The sequence below is a fragment of the Doryrhamphus excisus genome, chromosome 16 (assembly GCF_030265055.1).
Source record: "Doryrhamphus excisus isolate RoL2022-K1 chromosome 16, RoL_Dexc_1.0, whole genome shotgun sequence".
Taxonomy (NCBI): Eukaryota; Metazoa; Chordata; class Actinopteri; order Syngnathiformes; family Syngnathidae; genus Doryrhamphus; species Doryrhamphus excisus.
In genome coordinates, this window is record NC_080481.1 from 7,410,980 (window position 1) to 7,432,028 (window position 21,049).

At 45.6% G+C, this 21,049-nt stretch overlaps 2 protein-coding genes across 4 annotated transcripts in view; one reads left to right on the top strand and one right to left on the bottom strand.

Annotated features, from left to right (window-relative positions):
- Positions 1 to 19,072, top strand: part of LOC131104203 (FERM, ARHGEF and pleckstrin domain-containing protein 1-like) — a 25,829-nt gene extending 6,757 nt beyond the window's left edge. The window contains exons 3-28 of one of the 3 annotated variants that reach the window (XM_058051137.1): positions 4,597 to 4,701; positions 4,786 to 4,828; positions 4,917 to 4,995; positions 5,381 to 5,478; positions 6,465 to 6,579; positions 7,197 to 7,344; positions 7,440 to 7,535; positions 7,622 to 7,788; positions 7,878 to 7,946; positions 8,013 to 8,067; positions 8,131 to 8,323; positions 12,997 to 13,163; positions 13,236 to 13,325; positions 13,672 to 13,808; positions 14,939 to 15,020; positions 15,098 to 15,159; positions 15,222 to 15,397; positions 15,470 to 15,600; positions 15,672 to 15,740; positions 15,811 to 15,900; positions 15,991 to 16,073; positions 16,265 to 16,377; positions 16,546 to 16,706; positions 17,401 to 17,508; positions 17,585 to 17,736; positions 17,803 to 19,072. In XM_058051137.1, the coding sequence (XP_057907120.1) occupies positions 4,597 to 4,701; positions 4,786 to 4,828; positions 4,917 to 4,995; positions 5,381 to 5,478; positions 6,465 to 6,579; positions 7,197 to 7,344; positions 7,440 to 7,535; positions 7,622 to 7,788; positions 7,878 to 7,946; positions 8,013 to 8,067; positions 8,131 to 8,323; positions 12,997 to 13,163; positions 13,236 to 13,325; positions 13,672 to 13,808; positions 14,939 to 15,020; positions 15,098 to 15,159; positions 15,222 to 15,397; positions 15,470 to 15,600; positions 15,672 to 15,740; positions 15,811 to 15,900; positions 15,991 to 16,073; positions 16,265 to 16,377; positions 16,546 to 16,706; positions 17,401 to 17,508; positions 17,585 to 17,736; positions 17,803 to 17,878 (2,865 nt within the window). In that variant the 3' untranslated portion in view covers positions 17,879 to 19,072. The remainder of the gene's footprint in view (positions 1 to 4,596; positions 4,702 to 4,785; positions 4,829 to 4,916; positions 4,996 to 5,380; positions 5,479 to 6,464; positions 6,580 to 7,196; positions 7,345 to 7,439; positions 7,536 to 7,621; positions 7,789 to 7,877; positions 7,947 to 8,012; positions 8,068 to 8,130; positions 8,324 to 12,996; positions 13,164 to 13,235; positions 13,326 to 13,671; positions 13,809 to 14,938; positions 15,021 to 15,097; positions 15,160 to 15,221; positions 15,398 to 15,469; positions 15,601 to 15,671; positions 15,741 to 15,810; positions 15,901 to 15,990; positions 16,074 to 16,264; positions 16,378 to 16,545; positions 16,707 to 17,400; positions 17,509 to 17,584; positions 17,737 to 17,802) is intronic. The other 2 variants (XM_058051136.1, XM_058051135.1) reach the window with 2 other exon arrangements.
- Positions 19,073 to 19,199: 127 nt separating this feature from the next.
- On the bottom strand, positions 19,200 to 20,369 carry LOC131104205 (gamma-glutamylaminecyclotransferase-like). Its single transcript, XM_058051143.1, has 2 exons — positions 20,186 to 20,369; positions 19,200 to 20,043 (listed from the first exon to the last, which is right to left on the bottom strand). Exon 2 carries the CDS (start codon positions 20,021 to 20,023, stop codon positions 19,544 to 19,546), a length of 480 nt encoding a protein of 159 aa, XP_057907126.1. The 5' UTR covers positions 20,024 to 20,043; positions 20,186 to 20,369; the 3' UTR covers positions 19,200 to 19,543.
- Positions 20,370 to 21,049: the final 680 nt, after the last annotated feature.

Genomic DNA, 21,049 nt, shown 5'->3' on the forward strand with positions numbered 1-21,049 from the left:
AGAGCGATACTCAAAGAGCATTCACACACACATCCGTTCCCCAAAGAAGTGTTTCACCATGTGCCCATCACACGCTGCTTGGCTGCTGATGGGATGCTGGTTGTTCTTGAAAATGCAGTGAATGAGATCCCCGGTGGGGAGCTGAGCTCCAATTCAAGGTCGGTCATCACTGCAGCTCTGTTTTTGTGGAAAACGGATGCAGTTTACTTAGCTTAAATGAACAGTCAGGAGCAGCTTATGTTAATGTGCAAATATGCAATAAATCGCTGCATTCAATTTCTACAATACAATAAAATAAAAAATCAAATCAAATAGTTGCCATCCATCCATGCAATCATCTGCACTGATATCAATTAGTATAGAAAGTCAGAATATTAACAAAATGAAAACAATGCAAAAAAGATTCTAACTGATGAATGGATGGAGCTTGGTGGTGCGGATTTCCCGAACATCCTGAAGAGATCAATCAATAGGGTTTCCTCACCTTCTTTAGCAATTGTTGGCACTCACGACTTCCTTTGGCCCCAGGGCGGGTTATTTCGCGGTGGCATAGACAGCAACACCTATGGATGGTATGTTTGGGACTGACAGGGCAAACGGAATAGCTGAAGTGCAACATTGTTCAAAAACCCAGACAGTCTATGAAAATATTGGATAAAAAAACAAATCATATGAAATTTGGGTCCAAGGAACACCAAGTTTTGACGGCCTAGCAATAAATAGTAGTATGACTCCAATAATATCATCCATTTGTATGTTGTGTTACATACAAAGAGCCACTGCATTGGTCTCTCCCTCCCACTTGTAAGTGTGCAGGTGGTTATTACTCCACCAGAGCCGTGAGATTTACGGGGCTCATTATTGCGGGTGGCGGACTACAGACGCTGCCATCCCGCCAAGTACGCTAATTGCTTTTTTTTAATGGGACAAGGTTGTGCATGTACTTTACTTAATTGTCTCCCTCAAGTGTGCCGTGAGCCGTAACGTACACATTGGCACACACCAGCTGCACACCAACACCCCCGCTGCAGCCACAGTTGCCAATGGGCATCGTCATTATATTGTCAATTTGATAATGCCTTGCTGCGAGTGCAAGAAGGTAGGTCGCCATGCTCGAATACGTGTGAGTCCTTTTCCATCTGCTTGCATAAAGGAAGTGACTTTGACGTCTTGCCAGCAGGGTTAAGCCGTTTAACCTAATCTGAGTGCGAGCCTGTGATTGGTGGTCAGTCCAGGAAGCAGGGACCCTCTCCCAGCTGTCTGGCTAAATGTTTTTTTCCCCTTCCTGGAAGCGGAATCCATACCCATGCATGTTCATAGTACTATGTTGATGTGTTCTCACTATCCCATTGTGCTTCAACTTGTCCATACATAATGTCAAGGTCTGGTCAGGGGTACAGTGCGTGAACGTCTGGTGTCATGTTGCATGAATCTTGCATTCTTGGCTTGTGGCACACTGACCTGCATGTAATGGCCAGGTCACAGCATGGCGAATACACATAGTATTATACACATAGTATATAAAGCCACCAGAGTTAAGTGAAGAAAGCTTATTTTCAGTCATTGCCACGTTTTTCCCTGCAAGCTCTTCACACTGTGTGTTGCTGCATGCCATACAAAAAGGAAAGCAATGAATCCAGATAAATGTTTTTGATCCTAAAGCCAAACTGACAAAGGTAGGCGTCCAGATGGTGAGAACATTTTCCTTGGCTTCTGGCTTCGGTTGAGAGAGTGATGAAATAGTAAAGGGAAAACAAAATCATTCCTGGTTAGAAATGTCTATGGATTATCATAATGTGTTTATAAAAATGGCTCAGGTCGTGTTGAGTATTAAACTGACTGACCTATAAATGTAGTTAGAATGTTGTGTTCTCGTGTTAAATCATGCCAACGTTTCAGATCATGAGATTTGGCAGGGTGCGGTACAACTGCCCATTTGTGATGTCACAAAGGAGCGGGGTTCCTTATATGGGCATGACTGTAAGTCAGATAAGCTCTCTGCTTCCCCCAAGCTCTGCTTCTGTGTGTTTACGTTGATAGCAATGGCTCGTAAAGGAAAGCCACATTTGTTTACAATTCCTAAAGACGCCACCATCAGGCAGTGGTTGGGGTTCCGGGTTCCCTACCAGCAAAAGAAATTAATTTTATTCTGTCAATGGCATTTCACGCTGGACTGTTTTGTAAACATGGGCCATTATGCAGCTGGACTAGCCCACAAACTTGCTGAAGCCCTACACCTTTCCAACGTTCCAATGCTATACTTAAAGCGGACATTTTAAAAAGGTACATCGCCGTTTATTATAAACTCTTATACCGTTTATCAACTCCTATAAAGTTAGGTTCGCAGCTGGCGGCACAAACCGAAAGTTTGTCTAAGCACTCAGAGAAATTAATTATTGGCAGAACTAGGGTTTTCCCCATACAAGTGTTTGGTTCAACCCTTGATATTTTCCCTCCTCGAACATAGTTATGGGTCGGCTTGGGTCACACTGGTGTATGAAAGGCCCCAGAGAAGGGGTCCGGTTTTGGATCGACAAGCTGTAGAATGTAGGGAAAAAAGCGGGCACAACCTACTTGGATGATTCTCCTTTAGTAGTGCAGCAGGATTACTATAATTTGTCTGCTGCAAAACCCGCATGAGTCACTTTATATGAAAAGTGCCCAGAAATAGAAAGCGCCAGCTGCAGACAGTGGCTGTTTATCGATGATTTGTTGTGATGGAAAACTAGTCCCACTTCCACTGTATCCTACTCAACAATACGAGCCACGTTGGTATGGGTCCTTCATACACGGCTTGGCTCCTGCCAAAGAAAGAGCCACAGTTTCCTCACTGACTCGTGAGCGGCTCAGTATTTAAACTAGTAGTAGTTGAGAAGTAAAGTGAAACCCAAGTAATAACAGCTCTGTAGTCAAGGCTGTAGTCAGTGGTACAGTTAAGTAATTTCCCTACTTTGACCCATGAAAGATATCCAAGTTCAACCGAAGGTGTTTATTTTGTGCATACGTGTTTATGGCGACATGATATGTGTTCATGAAGCCTGTGTTATTGATACTTAAACCCCACCCTTCCTCAGCAATATTCCCTGCTGCACTCCCAAAGGGATACGTAATATCTCCCTGAGGCATGCCTTCAGGTTCCTGGAAATATCAGCAGCTCACAGATACTAAAGTGAAATGTTTTCTTTTCAACAGGACTGAGTTTTAGCTTTTGAAGCCGGAGCCTGCTCGGTTGCAGTGATGAAAATGTATTTTCCTGAGCCTGTTGGAGCCTGAAATGGAAATAATTATAGATGAATCTCATATGATAGGTTGGTTGTGTCGGTCCTTTCTTGTTTTGCACTCCTGGTTCATGCAAAGTTTCAGACTTTTAGTGCTGAAAAGATCTGTTTTAGTGAGGAGATACGAGGGTGGAACAGCTTCTCCTTTAAGCTGAGTGTTGTCTCCTCTTAACCTCCTTTCAGCCAAGATTACACCGCTGACAACTGGATCTCATCCAACCTTCAGAGATCCTTTTTTAATATGGCTTCTGTCCGCCCTCTCCCGCCTCCCCCATTCAGTTTATCACAAACACACACACAGGATGCCATCAGATTCCCATGTTGCATTTTTGCCATCTGACTCAGCAGAATGGTGGTACGCTATTATTTCTGGATTCTGTGTGAGCACGCCTGTCCGTCTATGCATGTGGGCGTGTTTGTGCGCTCGGGCTGACCACACAGAAGCAGATGGCTGCACGCACACACCAGCCAGATGGTGACAGACTTGGCTTACACCCTTTGCCTTCGCCACTCGGATTCTTCTTTTTCTCCCTCTTTGGATCTTTGCTTTTCAGTAACTGAAGGCACCGTTTTAAGTACATTTGTAACTTTCCTAGAGGAGTAAAAGCAATGAATTCGGTACTCCAGAGGGCTGTACCTTTATGGGGGAAAATGTGAATCACAGTATTGACAGAGCGTTGTTGCTTTCCATGGAAGTATCAATAGATGACACCCCGCTTATAAAAAAAAAATGCCCTTCAGAAGACAGGCACAAAAATAAGACCCTCAACCCACTAAAAACGGAACCCACCAGCTGAGAATCAATGCTTTAGATGTTTTAGATTCTTGGAGTCGGTGGTTCAAACTGAATTGTAGGACTTCCATGGTGTTCACCTTCAGAGCTTCCGCTGTATAAGATAATAAAAGCACTGCAGTGTGGGAGGGTGGCAACAGGAGGAAATATCCTAGGTTAAATTTGGGTTAGGTTCCACATCTGTGTGTGTTTTGGCTGCACTCATTAGCCGGTGCACAGCTGAGACCACGAGACTGGTACAGTACAGGCTTCCCTGAGGTGTTTGGTTGTTTCTGAACAACCGTTGCTGCGCACCCGTCAGCTATTCATTAGACGTCACCCCGAAGTCTAAACCTAGCACTGGGGTCAGAGACCAGCAGCTTGTTAAGTCGGGGGGGAGAAAGTGGTGAGAAAAAAAGGCATCCAGACTTGCAGCCTGATTCTGCTGTGAAGCATCTAATTAGTCCTCCACGATGGCGGGTCCTCTTCTTCTCCTCAGGCGGGCATGATCAATCTAATCTCATCCCTTCATTTGATCTCTTCCAGCAACGCTCCCCTGGCAAAGTGCTGTTTGACCTTGTTTGCGTACATCTCAACCTGGTGGAGGGTGATTATTTTGGGCTGGAGTACCAAGACCAGCGCAAGATGACGGTAAAACTCGTACAACGTTTCTCCACAATTATGGTGCTGTCTTTGCCAATGTGACTTTAATGTCGAACTCCAACCTTCACGCAGTTGTGGCTTGACCTGCTGAAACCGACGCTGAAGCAGATTCGACGTATGTAATGTTGTATTGTCTTTTGGAAGGAGTTCTGTTGAGTTACTGGCTTCTTTACTGATGGCACTCCCCTCCTCTATATTTCAAGGGCCCAAGAACACCATCCTTCGTTTTGTGGTGAAGTTCTTCCCTCCTGACCACACGCAACTCATGGAGGAGCTGACTCAGTAGGTCCTCACCACACACTCCTGATCTGCAAATCATTTCTATGTCCTAGCATCAACACCTGGTCTCTTTCATCCCTCTGAATGGGCCGTCCGACTCCAGCATCAAACAGGAAGTGTGCTCACCACCTTTCCCCCCTCCTTTGTCTGTCTCTCATTGATGGATTATTTGGGTGCATGCAGACGAAACGGACACACGCAAGACCACTTTGTCTTGAAGCGTGTGTTAAATTGAACTGGCTTCAACATTTCAGACGGATTATAAAGCCCAACTGATCACAGCCAAGTATTCAGACTGACATTTAGCATTCCTGGCCATTAACCTATTCACCTCACGCCTTTTTTCGAGTGTGTTTCCCACACTCTCTGCTTCTTTTACTCCCGACAGGTATCTGTTTGCCCTCCAGATCAAGCGTGACCTGGCCTGCGGTAATCTTATCTGTAACGACACCAGCGCCGCCCTCATGGTCTCCCACATCATTCAGTGTAAGTGCAAGGAGCATCTCAGCTTAAATGGTGGAGGCAAGTGGACCCAGACGCAGGAAAATAGACACAAATGCAGGGAAGCAACCAGGTTATTTGGCTGTGGGTCTCTCTGGGGGTGAACACACACAGAAATAGTCATATGTCTGCAAATTAAGTTTTTGGGGTGGCATGGAATGTTGATAGAACAGCACGCGTAACATCTACGTACGCCTTAGAAAAGTATGATGACCAGAGTAGGGAACGTCGAACACCGGAATTACATCTGCTCAAATATGAGTGATCAACGAAACTGCTAAAGAGCCGCAAAAGTAGCCCGTGTTAGGGATTATTGTGCCTGTTGTGAGATAATACAAACCCGCCAAAAGAGTCTGGTGCTTGTGTTTCTCACCAACCATGACAGTAACATTACTGACACCTAGTGATTAGTGTAGAATACTACATCTCATCACAACATCTTTGAATGTATCTCCTCAATGCCTTATATTTGTATTTGACTTCATTTTCATGCTTAAATGCAGAATTGACACCAAAATACATGGAATTTGCTTGGATATGCGTTTTATTCAACCATGACACAGCTATGATTTATTAATTAATATATTTTTGAAAAGCCTTCACAATGTGCAAGGCCCACAATGAGGGCTGTTTGACTCGACAGAAGACGGAGCGTCTGACAAGGCCAGTAGAAGCCAAGAATCACTCCAGACAGACTCAGGAACTATGACTAGAATAGGAAATTAAACAGGAAGTTCCCACATTTCAACTTTCCATCAAAAGTTTGAATGGTGCAAACAATCCTTGCTGTGTCTGACTTGTTTGATGGAAATATCCTGATGTATAAAACCACACTGTCCTCCTCCTTTTCCATCTGCTTTGCCCCAGTCCAAGTAAACAGTTCAAATGAATTGGTTGTCACCGTCCCTTAATTAATCCAACTCCTGGATCTCCACCGCCCCTCCTCCCACAACCCTCCCCGTCCTTTCCAGCCGAGATAGGAGACTTTGACGAGACCCAGAGCTGGCAGCATCTCCTCCACAATAAGTACCTGCCCGACCAGGACGCCATCAGGGACAAGATCACAGACTGCCACCGCAAGCACGTGTGAGTTGGTTTAATCCTGTTGTGGACAAAACACGACATTTGTGCAAATTGGGCCCCTTTTGGTTGCTTTTAAAGCACAGTGCTCTTATCTGATTGGGGGTCAGCTGCAGGCGGGTGTCACAGGTCAGAGGTGTCGGGAGTCATAATAAACACAGACGTCCGCCACAGGATTTTTATCTCACACACTGCACACCCATCACGCAATCACACCCCACACATACTCCGCCGTGATTTGTATCTCTCTCTGACGTTCCCTCCCCCACACAGAGGGGGCTCCCAGCATGCACCTGGGACCACGCACACCAGCACACTTTTTCCACTGTTTGCATACACACATCATTTCCCTCGGCAAGAGGCACCGATAAGCACTGAAACCTCTGCCCCCCATCCCTCAGCAGGAAGGAAGTGGCTAATTCAGCAGGGCATACAGGAAACAGGAAGCTATTTTGAGAATTGCAAGGAAACAAAGTCTGTCACCGCGTGTGTGACTGTGTTGTTTCTGCATTCATCTGGAGGTCATTGATAAATAAGGGGGTCATGTGTGACAGCTGCTGCGTGTAAATATGGACACATCCTTATAGATGCATCACATGAGTGTCCACTGCTGTCCTCCTCAGCGGACAGACCCCCGCAGTGTCAGACTACCAGCTGCTGGAAATCGCCCGGCGACTTGAAATGTACGGCGTTCGTCTGCACCCGGCCAAAGACCGCGAGGGTACCAAACTCAGCCTGGCTGTGGCACACACTGGAGTTCTGGTCTTCCAGGTAAGAGGAGCTGGCTTGGAAAGGGCGGACGTGTGCTGTGCTCGGGTGCGATTCCCCCTCCCTCTATTACAGAACTAATTCCCATCTTCTTTTAGGGCTACACGAAAATAAACGCCTTCAACTGGTCCAAGATTCGCAAACTCAGCTTCAAACGCAAAAGGTTCCTTATCAAGCTGAGAGCCGATCCCAATGTAAGTACCCCCAACCCCTGCCGGCACCCACACCCACCATCGTGTCCCTCTCCCGTTCTTCTCACGCCCTCTTCCGCTCCTTCCAGCAAAGCGGCCACCATGACACACTGGAGTTTGCTATGGCCAGCCGAGACTGCTGCAAAATCTTCTGGAAGATCTGCGTGGAGTATCACGCCTTCTTCAGGCTCTTTGAGGAGCCCAAGCCTAAACCCAAGCCCATCCTCTTCACCAGAGGGTCTTCATTCCGCTTCAGGTTGAAACTGGCTTGTAGTGAACATTTCCACAACATGTTTTTTTGAGTGAAACGACAACGGTAAAGAATAAAGAATATTGTTTTTGCAGTGGTCGAACCCAGAAGCAGATCATTGATTACGTGAAAGACTCAGACCCCAAGAACATTCCGTTTGAAAGGTGAGACTGTTTGACCTAAAATATTTGTCTTTGGTTTGACCTCAATTGTGGACGGTTCTTTGTCAGGAAGCATAGTAAGATCCTCTGCAGTAGCGGCATGACCCATCAGTCGCAGAAAGAGGTAAGCAAGTCATCTGATTGGCATATTTCAGAAATTAGAGGATATAATAAAACTGTCTTGCAGAGTGGCATGTCCGCGCCCATAGAAGATCTAGCGGACTCGTCCAGACAAGTGGCCTCGGACCCCACACAGGAAACTCAAGGAGCCACGTCCCACACCAACGGCTTCCATGATGTACCTGCAGATCCCGGCTCAGATGCAGGACAGAACCACAACGGTGCGGGCTCGGTGCCGAACCAGCAGTTTCTCATCCCAGGTCCATCCTGCAGGGCAAACAAAGGCAGCAGTTCGTCCATCCCTTACATAGATTGCAGCGACGTAGACAGCGAATGTGACGTCACAAAGAGCAGCACAAGTTGCGGCCAAGCAAGCGACAGCAACAACGATAAGCCCAATAAGCACACTGGGTGTAACGGGGGCCCGAATGGGAGTTTGTTCAGGGTGGTTAATGGCTTCTACCACACCAATCACCAGGGGCTGATGCAACAGCGGGATGTTAAGGGTAACAGGAATGGCGGCGATCAGTCTCAGTGCAGCAAGGTTAACGGTAGCCACCGGATCGAAGGCGACGACGCTTTGTCAAATGGCAGTTCTTATCATGGCCGCCTGCCTCTCCACAGCACGCTGCTGGATGAGATTTTTCAAGGTCGCGATAGGCGATTCACGGCGCCGGGTCGTCCGTTAGGAACAGGCACGCACAGTCAGTGCTCAAGCCCAGTGATGAACACCTTCCACCACCGTACAAACTCACTCGGTCACGGTGAGGTGACCAACGGTCAGCATCACTCGACGCCACGTTGGGACGACGGCGGGCATTATTTCAGTAAGCGTCCCGGGGCAACGCCTGTGGAGGCGCCCGCTGTCTCCCCACCAAGCCACTACGGCAGCTACTCACCCATCGTTTCCAACCGCACACCAACACATCTGGCCAAGCAGTGCAACAACAACATGCGCAATCGCTCAGATACGGATCCGTTCATTCTCAGCCAAATCACATCCACGCCCGTCTATCAAACCAGCCCACATCGCTCCAGGCTGCATTCTCAGACACCTTGCTCCGCTCCGCTCGAGCGGAGAATGATCATAACTAATGGCAATCACACCGGGAACCTCATGGTTCCGGGCCACGCGCAATCTAACACGGTGCAGCGCTTGTTTGGCCGCCACGGCAAGGCGGCGGCCTATAACAACCGCAACAACCTAAACCAGCCGGTCCAAATGATCGATGGCTCCACCAGCAGTGGCAGCGACACCAGCGACACGGAGTCCGACACCGCCAGCAGCGCGTACAGCCACCCGCTCATGTACGGCAACCCCGCCGCCGTCAACTCCATGAATTCGGTCAACTCAAACGGCGTGACATCGTCCCCGCTGCCTCGCAGCAAATTCTCCTTTGGGAGCCTCCAGTTGGAGGAGGGCGAGGATGGGGTGGTGGAGGAGGAGGAGGAAGGGTGCTACAACCTCAACGAGGGAGATATAGGCGGCCGCGTTTTCAGCTGCTAAGTCAGCCATCGTCTTAATGCTCAATTTGGCAACATAGTGATCGCTTCAGGCATCACTGCGCGTGATTTGACTTGTATGTATGAATGGAGTATGTCCCAGTGCTCATTTAAGGATGTAAGGATGCGACTGTTCCATGTGTGGTTCTGATTCTTGGTAGAAGCTTATATAGCCAGAAAATCTGCAGATATAATGTAGACATAGCAGTTGTACCGTGTCCTATTGCCTTTTTCTTCAAATGGAGGCTTATAGGTTTGGAACTGGAAAGTCCGATGGCAAGCAAGCGGACGCAGTGAAGGTTTGCTGGCATCTTGGCAGAGATCCACTCGCCAGGTGACATTTCACAATGTGCCATAACCCAAACTGTATTGATGACTGAGGTGATTGTGCAGATGAGCTACCCTGCAAACTTGTAGCGTAAATCCTCAAATTGTGCTATTTTAGCAAGATTTTTTTTTTTCACCTCTAGACCCATTTCACGCTTGTTTATTTAATTGTTGATGTGTTTAGCCAGCGAGCTAACTTGGCTACCCAGTTTATTAGGTTATGTCTGTGTAGAATGTGTGTGTTGGCTTTTGAGTCCACTTGCCTCGTTCACCCCTTGCGGATTAGCTTGTAATGTTTTATTTGTTGTCTGGTGCAATACTTTAGGTTCCTAGTTGAATATCAAAGGGGACGTTGTTTGGATATGTTTGTCTGTAGGGCATCGCTGCTGGTTTGGACTGTCGGGATGACAGCTGCCTGAGACTTTAAGATGGCAGCCTCTTCGTCAAAAATGAGTTAGCCGTGCTCACTGCCTTCGAGCTCACATCCTTTTTGTCTTGGGAGCACTTTCATACTTGCACTGTCTCTCCGTGGTTGATACTTTTGTAGTATTTTTGACTAGTGAGTAAGAATAACCTTTATACACTGTTTGTATTTTTGATAACTGAAGCTCTATCACTTTAGTAGGCGACGGGCCTTTTCCGGTCTTTACATCTTTTGCACTCCCACTAAACCACCCAACATCAGCTTGTGAGCATCCATGCTGTCTGCTTGGCTCCTGGCATGCAAACACAGACACACAAACCCGCTGTGCACTTTCCTTGCACTCGGTTTTCCTGTCCCCCTCCCCCTCCTTTTTCACCACATGATTGAATTCTCGAGCATTCTGCTGTTTTCTTTAATGTCATGCATATGACCGATGGTCGAATGTAAAGGCTCCGTCCTATTGCTCCGTTTAACCATTCCACATGGTGTCAAAACGGCCATTTTTGGGACCTATATGGGCAGACAAAAACCGAGGTTTGGATGTGTGAGGTTTGACTGCCAATCATATTCATGATTAGATGTCGGCAATTTTTAACACATCCAAAGTTTGGATACGTAGTTTGGAGCGAAAAGCAATAAGAAAGCCCCAAAAGATGGAACCATTAAACGGCGTAGTGGGACAGAGCCTTAAGGAACCTGTCACAGAAGTGTTTAAGTCCTACTAATGAATGACCTTTCCCCTTTGGCTTGGTCTGATGCTATGTAATGTCACTGTTTTTGAGCATGAAGACGATGCATGATAACCAGAAAAGTGGCTTTTTCTATCATTCTGCTCGGTCACTCAGTATTCAGAGCCTCCGATGGCTCCACAATGTTTGAGAAGCAGGATGGCAGCTGCAATTCATTTGCTGTGCCGTTCCCTTCGAAACATTTAGGACCCATTCTGCCTCCTTGATTCCTCACTGTGCAAAGCAACGATGCCTCAGCTCCAGCGGGTGGGAGGGCGACACAGACGGACACGAGTCAGGTTCCTTTTCATGCATACGTAGGTTAAAAATAAACACAAATAGAAGAAGACGTGCAAGTGGGAGTTTTGTCAAGTGAAGGTCACACAGAGGTGCTGGAGTTGAGTCAACTTTGCTTGTCTCTCCTCAAAACGCTAACGCACTGTTGTCATTTCGATATGCTGTACATACATCAGATAACATGATGATAGATTATGATATTGTACTTTATGGGGATAATCAGAGCCAAGCTTTGTGTTGTTTTTTTTTTCCTGCACTGTGGCAATGGTCCACTCATTGGGGTTGAGGACTTTGCATGACTTTTATTCATAGTTTTCTCCTGCAATCTAAAGCTTAAGCTTGCAATAAATACAGGTGGTCCTTGGCTTACGCCCAAATTTTGTTCCAGACTGATGTTAAAAAAACAAAGTGCTTACAACCTCTCCATGACAATATATAGAACATACAGAATATAGACTGGACTCCATCAGCCTCAGGTGTCCGCTTTGTAACATGGGATACTTACATAGAAAGACACTATAAACCTTGTAATGCTACCTATACACAGAATTCCCAGCGCCGATTAGTGTCCGGATGTTGGAGCAATATTACACTAGATCAAACTTACTTAAGACTTGTCAGATGAAAACATGATATTAGCGTCCACTTGACTACTCCAATTCACTGTCTCCTGAATCTGAACTCTAAGAATGATGGGAGCTGTAGTTCTTTTTGTCATAAATTAGTCACATTGGTGTTGAAGCCGCATGGTTCAAAGCGAGCAGGGAGCCAAAAAGTAGTCCGGTGTGTATTTAATTCATCGATCGATGGGAGCCGTGAAACAAGGACCACCTGTAGTAGACAAGCTGCTTCCAAGAGAACTGTCAATCTCTCTGAATGGCTGAACTGAAGGTTTGCATTACTCACACTAAAATGTTTTTCACATTTCTCACATCTGTCCCCTTTTGTTTATTTTCACTTGCTGGATTGTATAACTCTTATTCTTATTTCCTTCATCTTCACTGTTTAATGCTGTAACCTACTTGTCTGCACTAGTGTCAAATAAAAAAAAACAAAACACACACCTTGCATGTTTCCAATGTGAACATGAGGATTTTCTGCCTTGGATCCAACGCACCCCTGCAAGCTGAAAGGTGTAGAGGTTGTCCATCATGTGCATGTCCTGCTTTGTCGCTCCCGCACTGTTTGTTCTTGCTTGGCCGGTAAGTTCTTGTCAAAGCAAAATCACAGATCTGGATTTAGTGGTTTTCCACTTTAGCCTTTTTTGTATGTATGTGTGTGTGTGTGTGTGTGTGATAAAGCTACCAGCATGTGGACGCTGGGAACTTTGGACCCGGGGAGGTATGGCATCGTAAATTTATAGTTAGCTTTTGTAAAACGTAGTGAGCGTTCTTCTTCGTGAAGCAATGAAGCATGCACTACTACTACATGTGCATGCCTTGCTACTAACACTACCTTTTACAGCTTCTTGTCAGAGAAGGAGCTCGCCTTGAAATTCATTGCCAGGCTGCTTCAGAGTGGAGGAATATATTGGACATAGTGGAGGAAGGCGACTTGGCAGTGAATTTCTTAGTACTACAGTAGTTGGCCTTTCTAGTCAGGCAAAATCTGTCTCCAACCCTGCACGCTCGTCTCACTCTTCCTTCCTCTACAGGAAGCCCTGTCGCCAAGGCTTCGCCGCTGCACTCGGTTGTGAACGGAGCACTGAACGGTGCCATCGTGGGTGTGGTGGCCCCGAGTCAGGTCTCACCGCTGACCAGCCCGCTGCTCGGCGACGCCGGGTATGTTCGCAACGATGAGGAAGACGAGGCCAGGAGGAAGGTGGGCGTGTAAAATGTTTTCATGCAAAATATGCTTGTGCGGATCTCTATACTTTTTTTGTTTTGGGTCCAGAAGTTTCCCACAGACAAGGCCTACTTCATCGCCAAGGAACTGTTGACCACCGAGCGCACCTACCTCAAAGACCTGCAAGTCATCACAGAGGTGGGAAAGCCAACAGGAAATAATAATACTTCCATCACTACACATCGGTATGTCAACTGTGTACACGGCGTACCGGGGGGGGGAGTATTGGCCCCACGGCACATTCTAAAAATACACTTTGCAGCAGCAGGCCGTGGTGGTGAAACATAGTGCCGGGGATGACCTCTGACCTCGCTCTTGATACAAAATAGCACACGTGTTGCTTTTCAACGGTGGTTTCCACAATCTTTGATGTGGGAGGAAGGCTTCTGCTGAGAGCTCTTTTTTATTTTCTTTGGCTGAAGGTGTTGAATCCTCCCTTTTTATTTACCTACCTTTGTCCTCTTTTTCTGCTCCTTTATCCCAGGCTTTCCAGAATGTTGCGGAAAAAGATGAAGAAGCATTTCCCGTTTCTGTCAGGAACCTGATATCAGCCAACTACGATCCGCTCCACAAGTTTCACCAGGGCTTCCTCCAGGAGGTGGAGCAGAGACTGGCACAATGGTTGGTGTCGCTGTAGGAAAGCACAATACAGTGAAACTGAAAGTGCACCTTTAAAAAGTTAAATGCCGGCTGCTTTGCGTTCTAGCAGCGTTCCCAAGAATCTGTGGCTTAATATGTTCCAGTTGTGTGTGTGCATGTGTGTTTTTTAAAGAGAGACAGCTCTCGCCTGACACCTGCTGCAAAAACGTTTGACTACTGCACCTTACTGCATGTGGACCAAGCATAATACTGTACATCATGTCATTTATGTATTAAGCTACATGTAATGTGAATCACCTCTTAAAAGAACCTTCAAAAGGCCGACAATGATCCATTTACCCAACATAACTTTGGCCATCATCTACGATCCTTATGTAGGACATGAACACACATCTTTCTCTTTTCTGAATGTTAAAAAACTACTAGCATGAGGCAGCTAATAACGCAATACAATGGGATTCACCTATAAAGACCTCTATTAGAATACCTCTAAACTTAGCATTGTGCATACATGCTGTGATCATGTAATACTAACAGTATTTGCCTATTTTGCTCATTTTAAGCATTACTAGATTTTTCTTCCAATTACTTCCTTTATATTCAATCCCACCCTCGGCCATCTCTGTGTGGAGTTTGCATGTTCTCCTCGTGCATGCGTGGGTTTTCTCCGGGTACTCCGTGTTTCCTCCCACATTTCAAAAACATGCTAGGTTGTTGAGTGTGAATGGTTGTTTGTCTATATGTGCCCTGGGATTGGCTGGCAACCAGTCCAGGGTAGACCCCGCCTCTCGCCCAAAGACAGCTAGGGTAGGCTCCAGCAACCCCCGCGACCCTCGTGAGGATAAGCGGTAGAAAAGGAATGAACGAATGAATGACTTCCTTATAAGTAAGGTGCTCTGTCACTACGCCAGAAGTGTAGTTCTTCGGTGTTTGCTCCTACAATAACAATGCCGCAGTGACTTGGTTAATAACTTTATGTAAAAAGACATTATTGCCGTTTTTTTGAGTTTTTTTTTTTAAGAGGGCTTTATTGGCAGAATAGGGGAATCCCATTACATGCTTTGTTAGCTGCCTCATGTTCGCTGTTTATGTCTCACTTGATTGGGGATGATGGGGCAAATGTTTTTAAACTGTTTCTTTTCCCCTGTCAGGGAGGGTCGATCCAACGCACACATTAAGGGGGACTACCAAAGAATCGGTGATGTTCTGCTGAAGAACCTTCAGGGTCTGAGGGTAACTGAACGACATCTAGCGCTACCTGCGGCGCTTTCCTCCTGGGTTATCTGACATTTTATTCTCTGCATTTGCAGCAGCTGACGGCTCATCTGCAGAAGCACTCGGAGTGCCTGGTGGAACTGGAGAGAGTCTGTCGGTAAGCTTACATGCAGCGCGAGTGTGTGTCTGTCTTGTTCTTTAAACGACCCCACGTCTTAGGTCGAGTCGCAAGGCGGACGCTCTGTGTCGAGAGCTGGAACAGCAACGGGTGTGCTATCTGGCCTTCTACATGTTCTTGCTGCGGCCACTCCACCGTCTCCTCCACTACAAGCTCATCCTGGAAAGGCTCTGCAAACACTACCCGCCCACTCACGACGACTTCAGGGACTCCAGAGGTAAAATCCCGCCTCCAGCCGATGTACTTATGTCACATATTCATCATCCAACTCCTGGACTGATCTCTGCAGCTGCACTGGCGGACATCACAGAGATGGTGCTGCAGCTCCAAGGCAACATGATGAAGATGGAGAACTTTCAGAAGCTTCTGGAGCTGAAAAAGGACCTCACGGGCATCGACAACCTGGCCATCCCTGGAAGGGTCAGACACCTTGATGAACAGGAGATAAACATCCTCCATGCGGTACTAACGCCTTTGTGTTGGACTCACAGGAGTTCATCAGGCTGGGATGCCTCAGCAAGCTCTCAGGGAAAGGATTACAGCAGAGGATGTTCTTCCTGGTATGATGGCCACTCGACACAAGCTGACCCGAAAGCCAAAATGGACCATTCTGCCTTTTCCTCTCTCCAGTTCAGTGATTCCTTGGTGTACACTAGTCGGGGGATGACCTCGTCCAACCAGTTCAAAGTCCACGGCCAGCTGCCCCTCTATGGCATGACGGTATTCCAAGAGCTCGCTCCAAAATATCACAGAAATCCTCCTTTATTTAGACACGCCCTTGATGAGTTGGAGTGGTGTGTCTGTGTGCAGATGAGAGAAAGTGAAGAAGAGTGGGGCGTTCCTCATTCCTTCACCCTGTTTGGACAGCGGCAGTCGGTGGTGGTGGCGGCCAGGTACGCCTCAATTCACCATTATGTCACCTTTCAAAACAGTTTCACCAGCAGGACTGTCCAAGCCTCGTCCAGCGAGGGCCACACCTTTTTAAAATAAGTCTCTCTTCATGCTACTAAAATGACATCATTTTTCCTCATAATATGACAAGGTTATTGTTGTAAAATGATAATAAATTGCTGGTTGTGCCCAGCTGTGCGGCCGAAATGGAGCGGTGGGTGGAGGACATCAGGATGGCGATTGACCTGGCGGAGCAGAGCAACGGGCCTCACACGGACCTGCTCTCCACCAGCCCCCCCGAGAACAGTAAGATGAGTGATATCGGTTTGAGGGATGGAAGCAGTGAGCCCAGCAAACTTGTGTTCTCTGTTGGGGGTTTGAAGTGCTAGCCTCATTAGAGTTCAAAGTGAAAAAGTGATGCAGGGTATTTCCGCCACCGTCATACTAAAGTCTGACTTGCCTGTTGGTTCCCAGAGCTGCTGGAGGACGGCGGGGCCGAGCATGAGTCGGAGGAGGAGCAGTGCGGCTCGCGTTCGTCGCTGGAGCGCCAGGCCCAACGCGGGAACACCACAGTGCACGTCTGCTGGCATCGCAACACCAGCGTGTCCATGGTGGACTTCAGTATCGCGGTGGAGGTATCAGACTTTCTCCTACTCTTTCTTTCACCAGGTGGAATCAGCCATTTGGTGTTCTTGCAAGGTGGGGTATATCATCATATTATCAATAGAATAACTGATAATAAATGGGCAACAAATAATTCCTGGTTTAATTTTAAGATTTTTTAGAAAGTTAATTGGTGAGGATTCCCTGTTCTGTTTAATTTGCAATTTTATTATTTATTATTTTATTTTTTTAAATAGCAAACCATGTCTCTCTTGTAAAAATGTCATTTTATAGCATTAAAATAAAAAATGTAAACTGTCAAAATATTCAGAAAATATTATGAATAATTTATGGCTAATTTAAAATATATATAATTGTAGATGTCTCAGTAGCAGTAGTAGTTTTATTTAAAGTCGTTTAATTTGCAATTGCAATCATTTTTGTTTTTTTAGAAAAAAATATTGAAGTAGCTGCACAATAAAATGTATTCATGAGTCATCACATGACAATCAAGGCGTTCATCAAATTAAAATGTACAGGAAATGTCTTAATTTTTCTTAGTCATTTAATTTTTTTAATAAGTTCAAAATTATTACACATTTATTCCAAATATTGACCATATTTTTTGTCCAAATAAAATTGTGGAGAACACACAAACATATGTATCACATAGACATATCCCCTGAATTCCCTTGATGGCATTCAGTTGCTGCCCTTTGCTTCTAGAACCAGCTGTCAGGGAACCTGCTGAGAAAGTTCAAGAACAGTAACGGCTGGCAGAAACTCTGGGTGGTCTTCACCAACTTCAGCCTCTTTTTCTACAAGTCACACCAGGTTTGAGAAGCCCCGAGCGTACATACGTTTAGGTTGAGACTGTGAATGGAGGGTGTAACCCGGCTTTTCCCGGCAGGACGACTACCCCCTGGCCAGCCTTCCTCTGCTGGGCTACTCTGTCACCATCCCATCCGAGGGTGAGAACATCCACAAGGACTACGTCTTCAAACTTCATTTCAAGTCCCACGTCTACTACTTCAGATCCGAGAGCGAGTACACGTTTGAAAGGTGCGCCGTTTGTCGAGCGATACGAGGTATGATGCAAACTCATGTGGCAACACTGTGTTTCACCAGGTGGATGGAGGTCATCCGTAGCGCCACCTGCTCTGCCGGCCGCCCCCTGCCGAGCACCAGGAAAGACCTTTATTGATGGAGATGTTCCCACCACAGACGTGGCACTATTTGATATGTAAATAGTCTTGACACACACTCACAGGCCCTACTTCTGCACCGCTTCTTTGTACTCTTGAGGACATTTTCCTTTTCCTTTACTCGCACATATGCTTCACAGACACCACCACTGGTGTTGTTTTTCCATGCCTTCAGTTATTTAGGAATATCATTTTCATTTTGGAGCCCTTTACCATTCATTTAGACGCTTCTGGAGTTTAATACAGCAAAACTGATAAAATCATTTTACACAAATATTCGGAGAAAAATATTTCATCTACTGAGAAAAAGTCCTAACTTCACGGGAATAACGTCAAGCATGTGGCATACATTAAAAAATATTCAAGATTTTTTTTTATAATCATATTACAAAAAACTAAGTTTTCATTTTTGGAAAATTGTGTTGCGGAAAAAGGGATTTTTATTTCAAAATATTACAAGAATAAAGTGAGAAGGAAATTTACAGGGGAAAAAACAGTAGAAATTAGTAGCATAAAGTTTAAATATTGTTTTTAAAAATCATATTAGTACCAAAACAATGAGTAAAGTTGTCTTTTGGAAAAATAGTTTGCCGAAAATGTCAAAATATTATGTGAAGAAGAAACAAATTTGTAAAAACAGACAGTGGAAATTTATGAGAATAAAGTCAAAATATGAAGAGAAAAAGCTGTATTCTCACAACAATTTTACAAGAATGTTATGAGGTCAAATAAAGTCATTTCCATAGCATAAAGTTTCAATATTCAAGAAACAGCAACAATGGGGAGGAAAATAGTTGATAATAATGTAAACATAACTTGTCTACTTGTCTATGTGTTGTTTTACAACATATTAAAGTGGCATCCTTTCATTTTTCACTCTGTGGCCCTCGCTGATACAAGTTGGAACACTCCTGTTCTAAGTTATACACAGAGGGTGAAACAGACCTGGGTTTTGGTAATCGTGAAGGGCCTAAAATGAATATGACATTCCTATGTTTCCTTCAGCAGGACAATCATAAAGAGTCTCTGTAAAGGTCATGCAGAGACATCTCTTGCATATTTTTCCTGCAATCTTTTGTACAAAACTTTGATACACTGTGAAATGATGATGTGCTTTCTTGAATTTCTTCCTTGGAAAAACCTGAAATGTTGCTTTTCTTAATAAAGACGATTAAGTGCCGTTCAGAGGTGGACTTGCTGGTGTGTTTTGGATCATTGTCCTACTGCACAACACAAGTTGTTTCAGCTTGAGGTCACGACATTCTCCTTCAGCAGAATTCATACTTCCATTTGTCACAGCAAGTCTTCCAGGTCCTGATATTAAATAATTATACCACATACTTTTATTACAATTGTTGATTCAAAATCGAGAACTTCTTTGTTGATGGTCCCGAAACACAACATCCTGGTTCTACTGTATTGTAAACTACTGGTTCGCATTTCATCCGTCTTATCTGTTGGACTTTCATCTGTCTTATTATGCTGGCCTTGTAAATGTTTCACAGTAAAATGTGTTTACTAGACACTTTTCACATCACCTCAGGACACTTCTATATGCTCTATTTCTGTGTCAGCTGCACTGAGGTGAAACGCGTGATTGTCTGAAGCATCTTATCTTTTTCAGTGATACAAGAGAGTGGCTATGGTACACAAACGTATGCGCTTTAGTTGTGTTGTGTTATGTCAGAACTGCTGTACATCAGGCCATGATCACCATAGGAGTCGTAGTTGTCGTAGTGAGTCAGCGAGGGCCAGTCGGGCTGGTACGTGGTGGTGCTGTACACAAACGCCTGAGTGAGGCTCCCAGGGGCCAACTTTTCCTCTTCGTCGGCTGGCGGGCCCAGCCACTCCTTCACAGTCAGCGTCACCAGATTTCGCTGATACATATCGGGAATATCTTCAAAGTAGTCCAAGAATTTTAGCAACGCTTCGTCCACTGTGTAGAGCTCGCCGTGAACCACGTGACCCCGACCTGGTATGTTTAGGAGGAAAGGGATGTTGTTCCGGCCGGCGATCACTAGGGGGAACATCTGAGTTGTGACCGCTGTGGCGAGCAGCTGCGCGTGTCCATTTTTGTTGTCGGTCATGTAAAAGTTGTTAGGTTGCCCCCGCTTTAGGGTGCCGTAGACGAAGACTTGAGCCATGATGCAGGCGCGGGCACCTTCTGTAATAACATAACATTGCACGCCAGGCAATGGACATTATTCTATATATGCTCTTTAACGTCAGCAGCACAACAGCTTTTAACGTGGAACAGTTTCGGTAATTCGCTGGATGAAACACATTGAAAAAGCGAGAAACTTTACCTGAAGTGGATGAAGGATTTGTTCACACGCCTTGTCGACCGTAGGCACCGGCTTAGACACGTTTGACAGGCTGGGCGTGCGTATTAAGACCTGGAAGAGACCGTGGTGAAGTTAGTTTTACGTTGGACGTTGGATATTCGCCTCCGTAGAAACGGCGGTCGTTCCCCTCACTGTGCCGGGCTGCTCTCTCCTGCTGCGGGGAGCTCACACGGAAGTCCCGCCCTCGGAACTGCTTGTTCTGACTAGGGACCGTCAATAAATTTCCATTCATTTCTATTCCATTGAAGAGTGTTTGCTTAAAAAATAAAAATCACACCATAAATTGATCCATAAAGGTGTTAAATAATTAGTCATACCCTAAAAACCTTTGGAACGCCGATTTTTAATTTTTTTATATTTTATTGGGCTTCATATGACCTTTTAACATGAAAAAATGAAAGATTTTTTATTATAGCATGCAGGTCATGCTACCTTGGCACTTCAAATCACTTTATATTAATATTACGATGCATACCTTATACTCTGGGTGAGCTATTACCATACCATTAGCGCAGTTATAACAGATGGATTATTTGAGTTGTGTTCTCGCTGCAGTAAGGCTGTGTTGAACACAGCAGGTATAATCGCTCGGGAAAAACTTCCAGAGAGTATCATCTACACCACACCACATCACACAATACCTGAGACATTTATTATTTTCCCTTGCTGCCTTCAGGGAAAAGACACTGGTCTCTTTGCTCCAGGGCCACCAGACTGGTAGACAGCCTGTATCCTCAACGCAACTGTAACTGCTAAAGGGACACCATTTGTCGGATTGTTTGCATTGTCCCCAACTCATGTCCTGCTCTGCCCTGTCCAGCTAGC

Coding starts and splice junctions, on each gene's coding strand:
- LOC131104205 (XM_058051143.1), bottom strand. CDS start 20,023: ATGGCTCAAGTCTTCGTCTACGGCACCCTAAAGCGGGGGCAACCTAAC.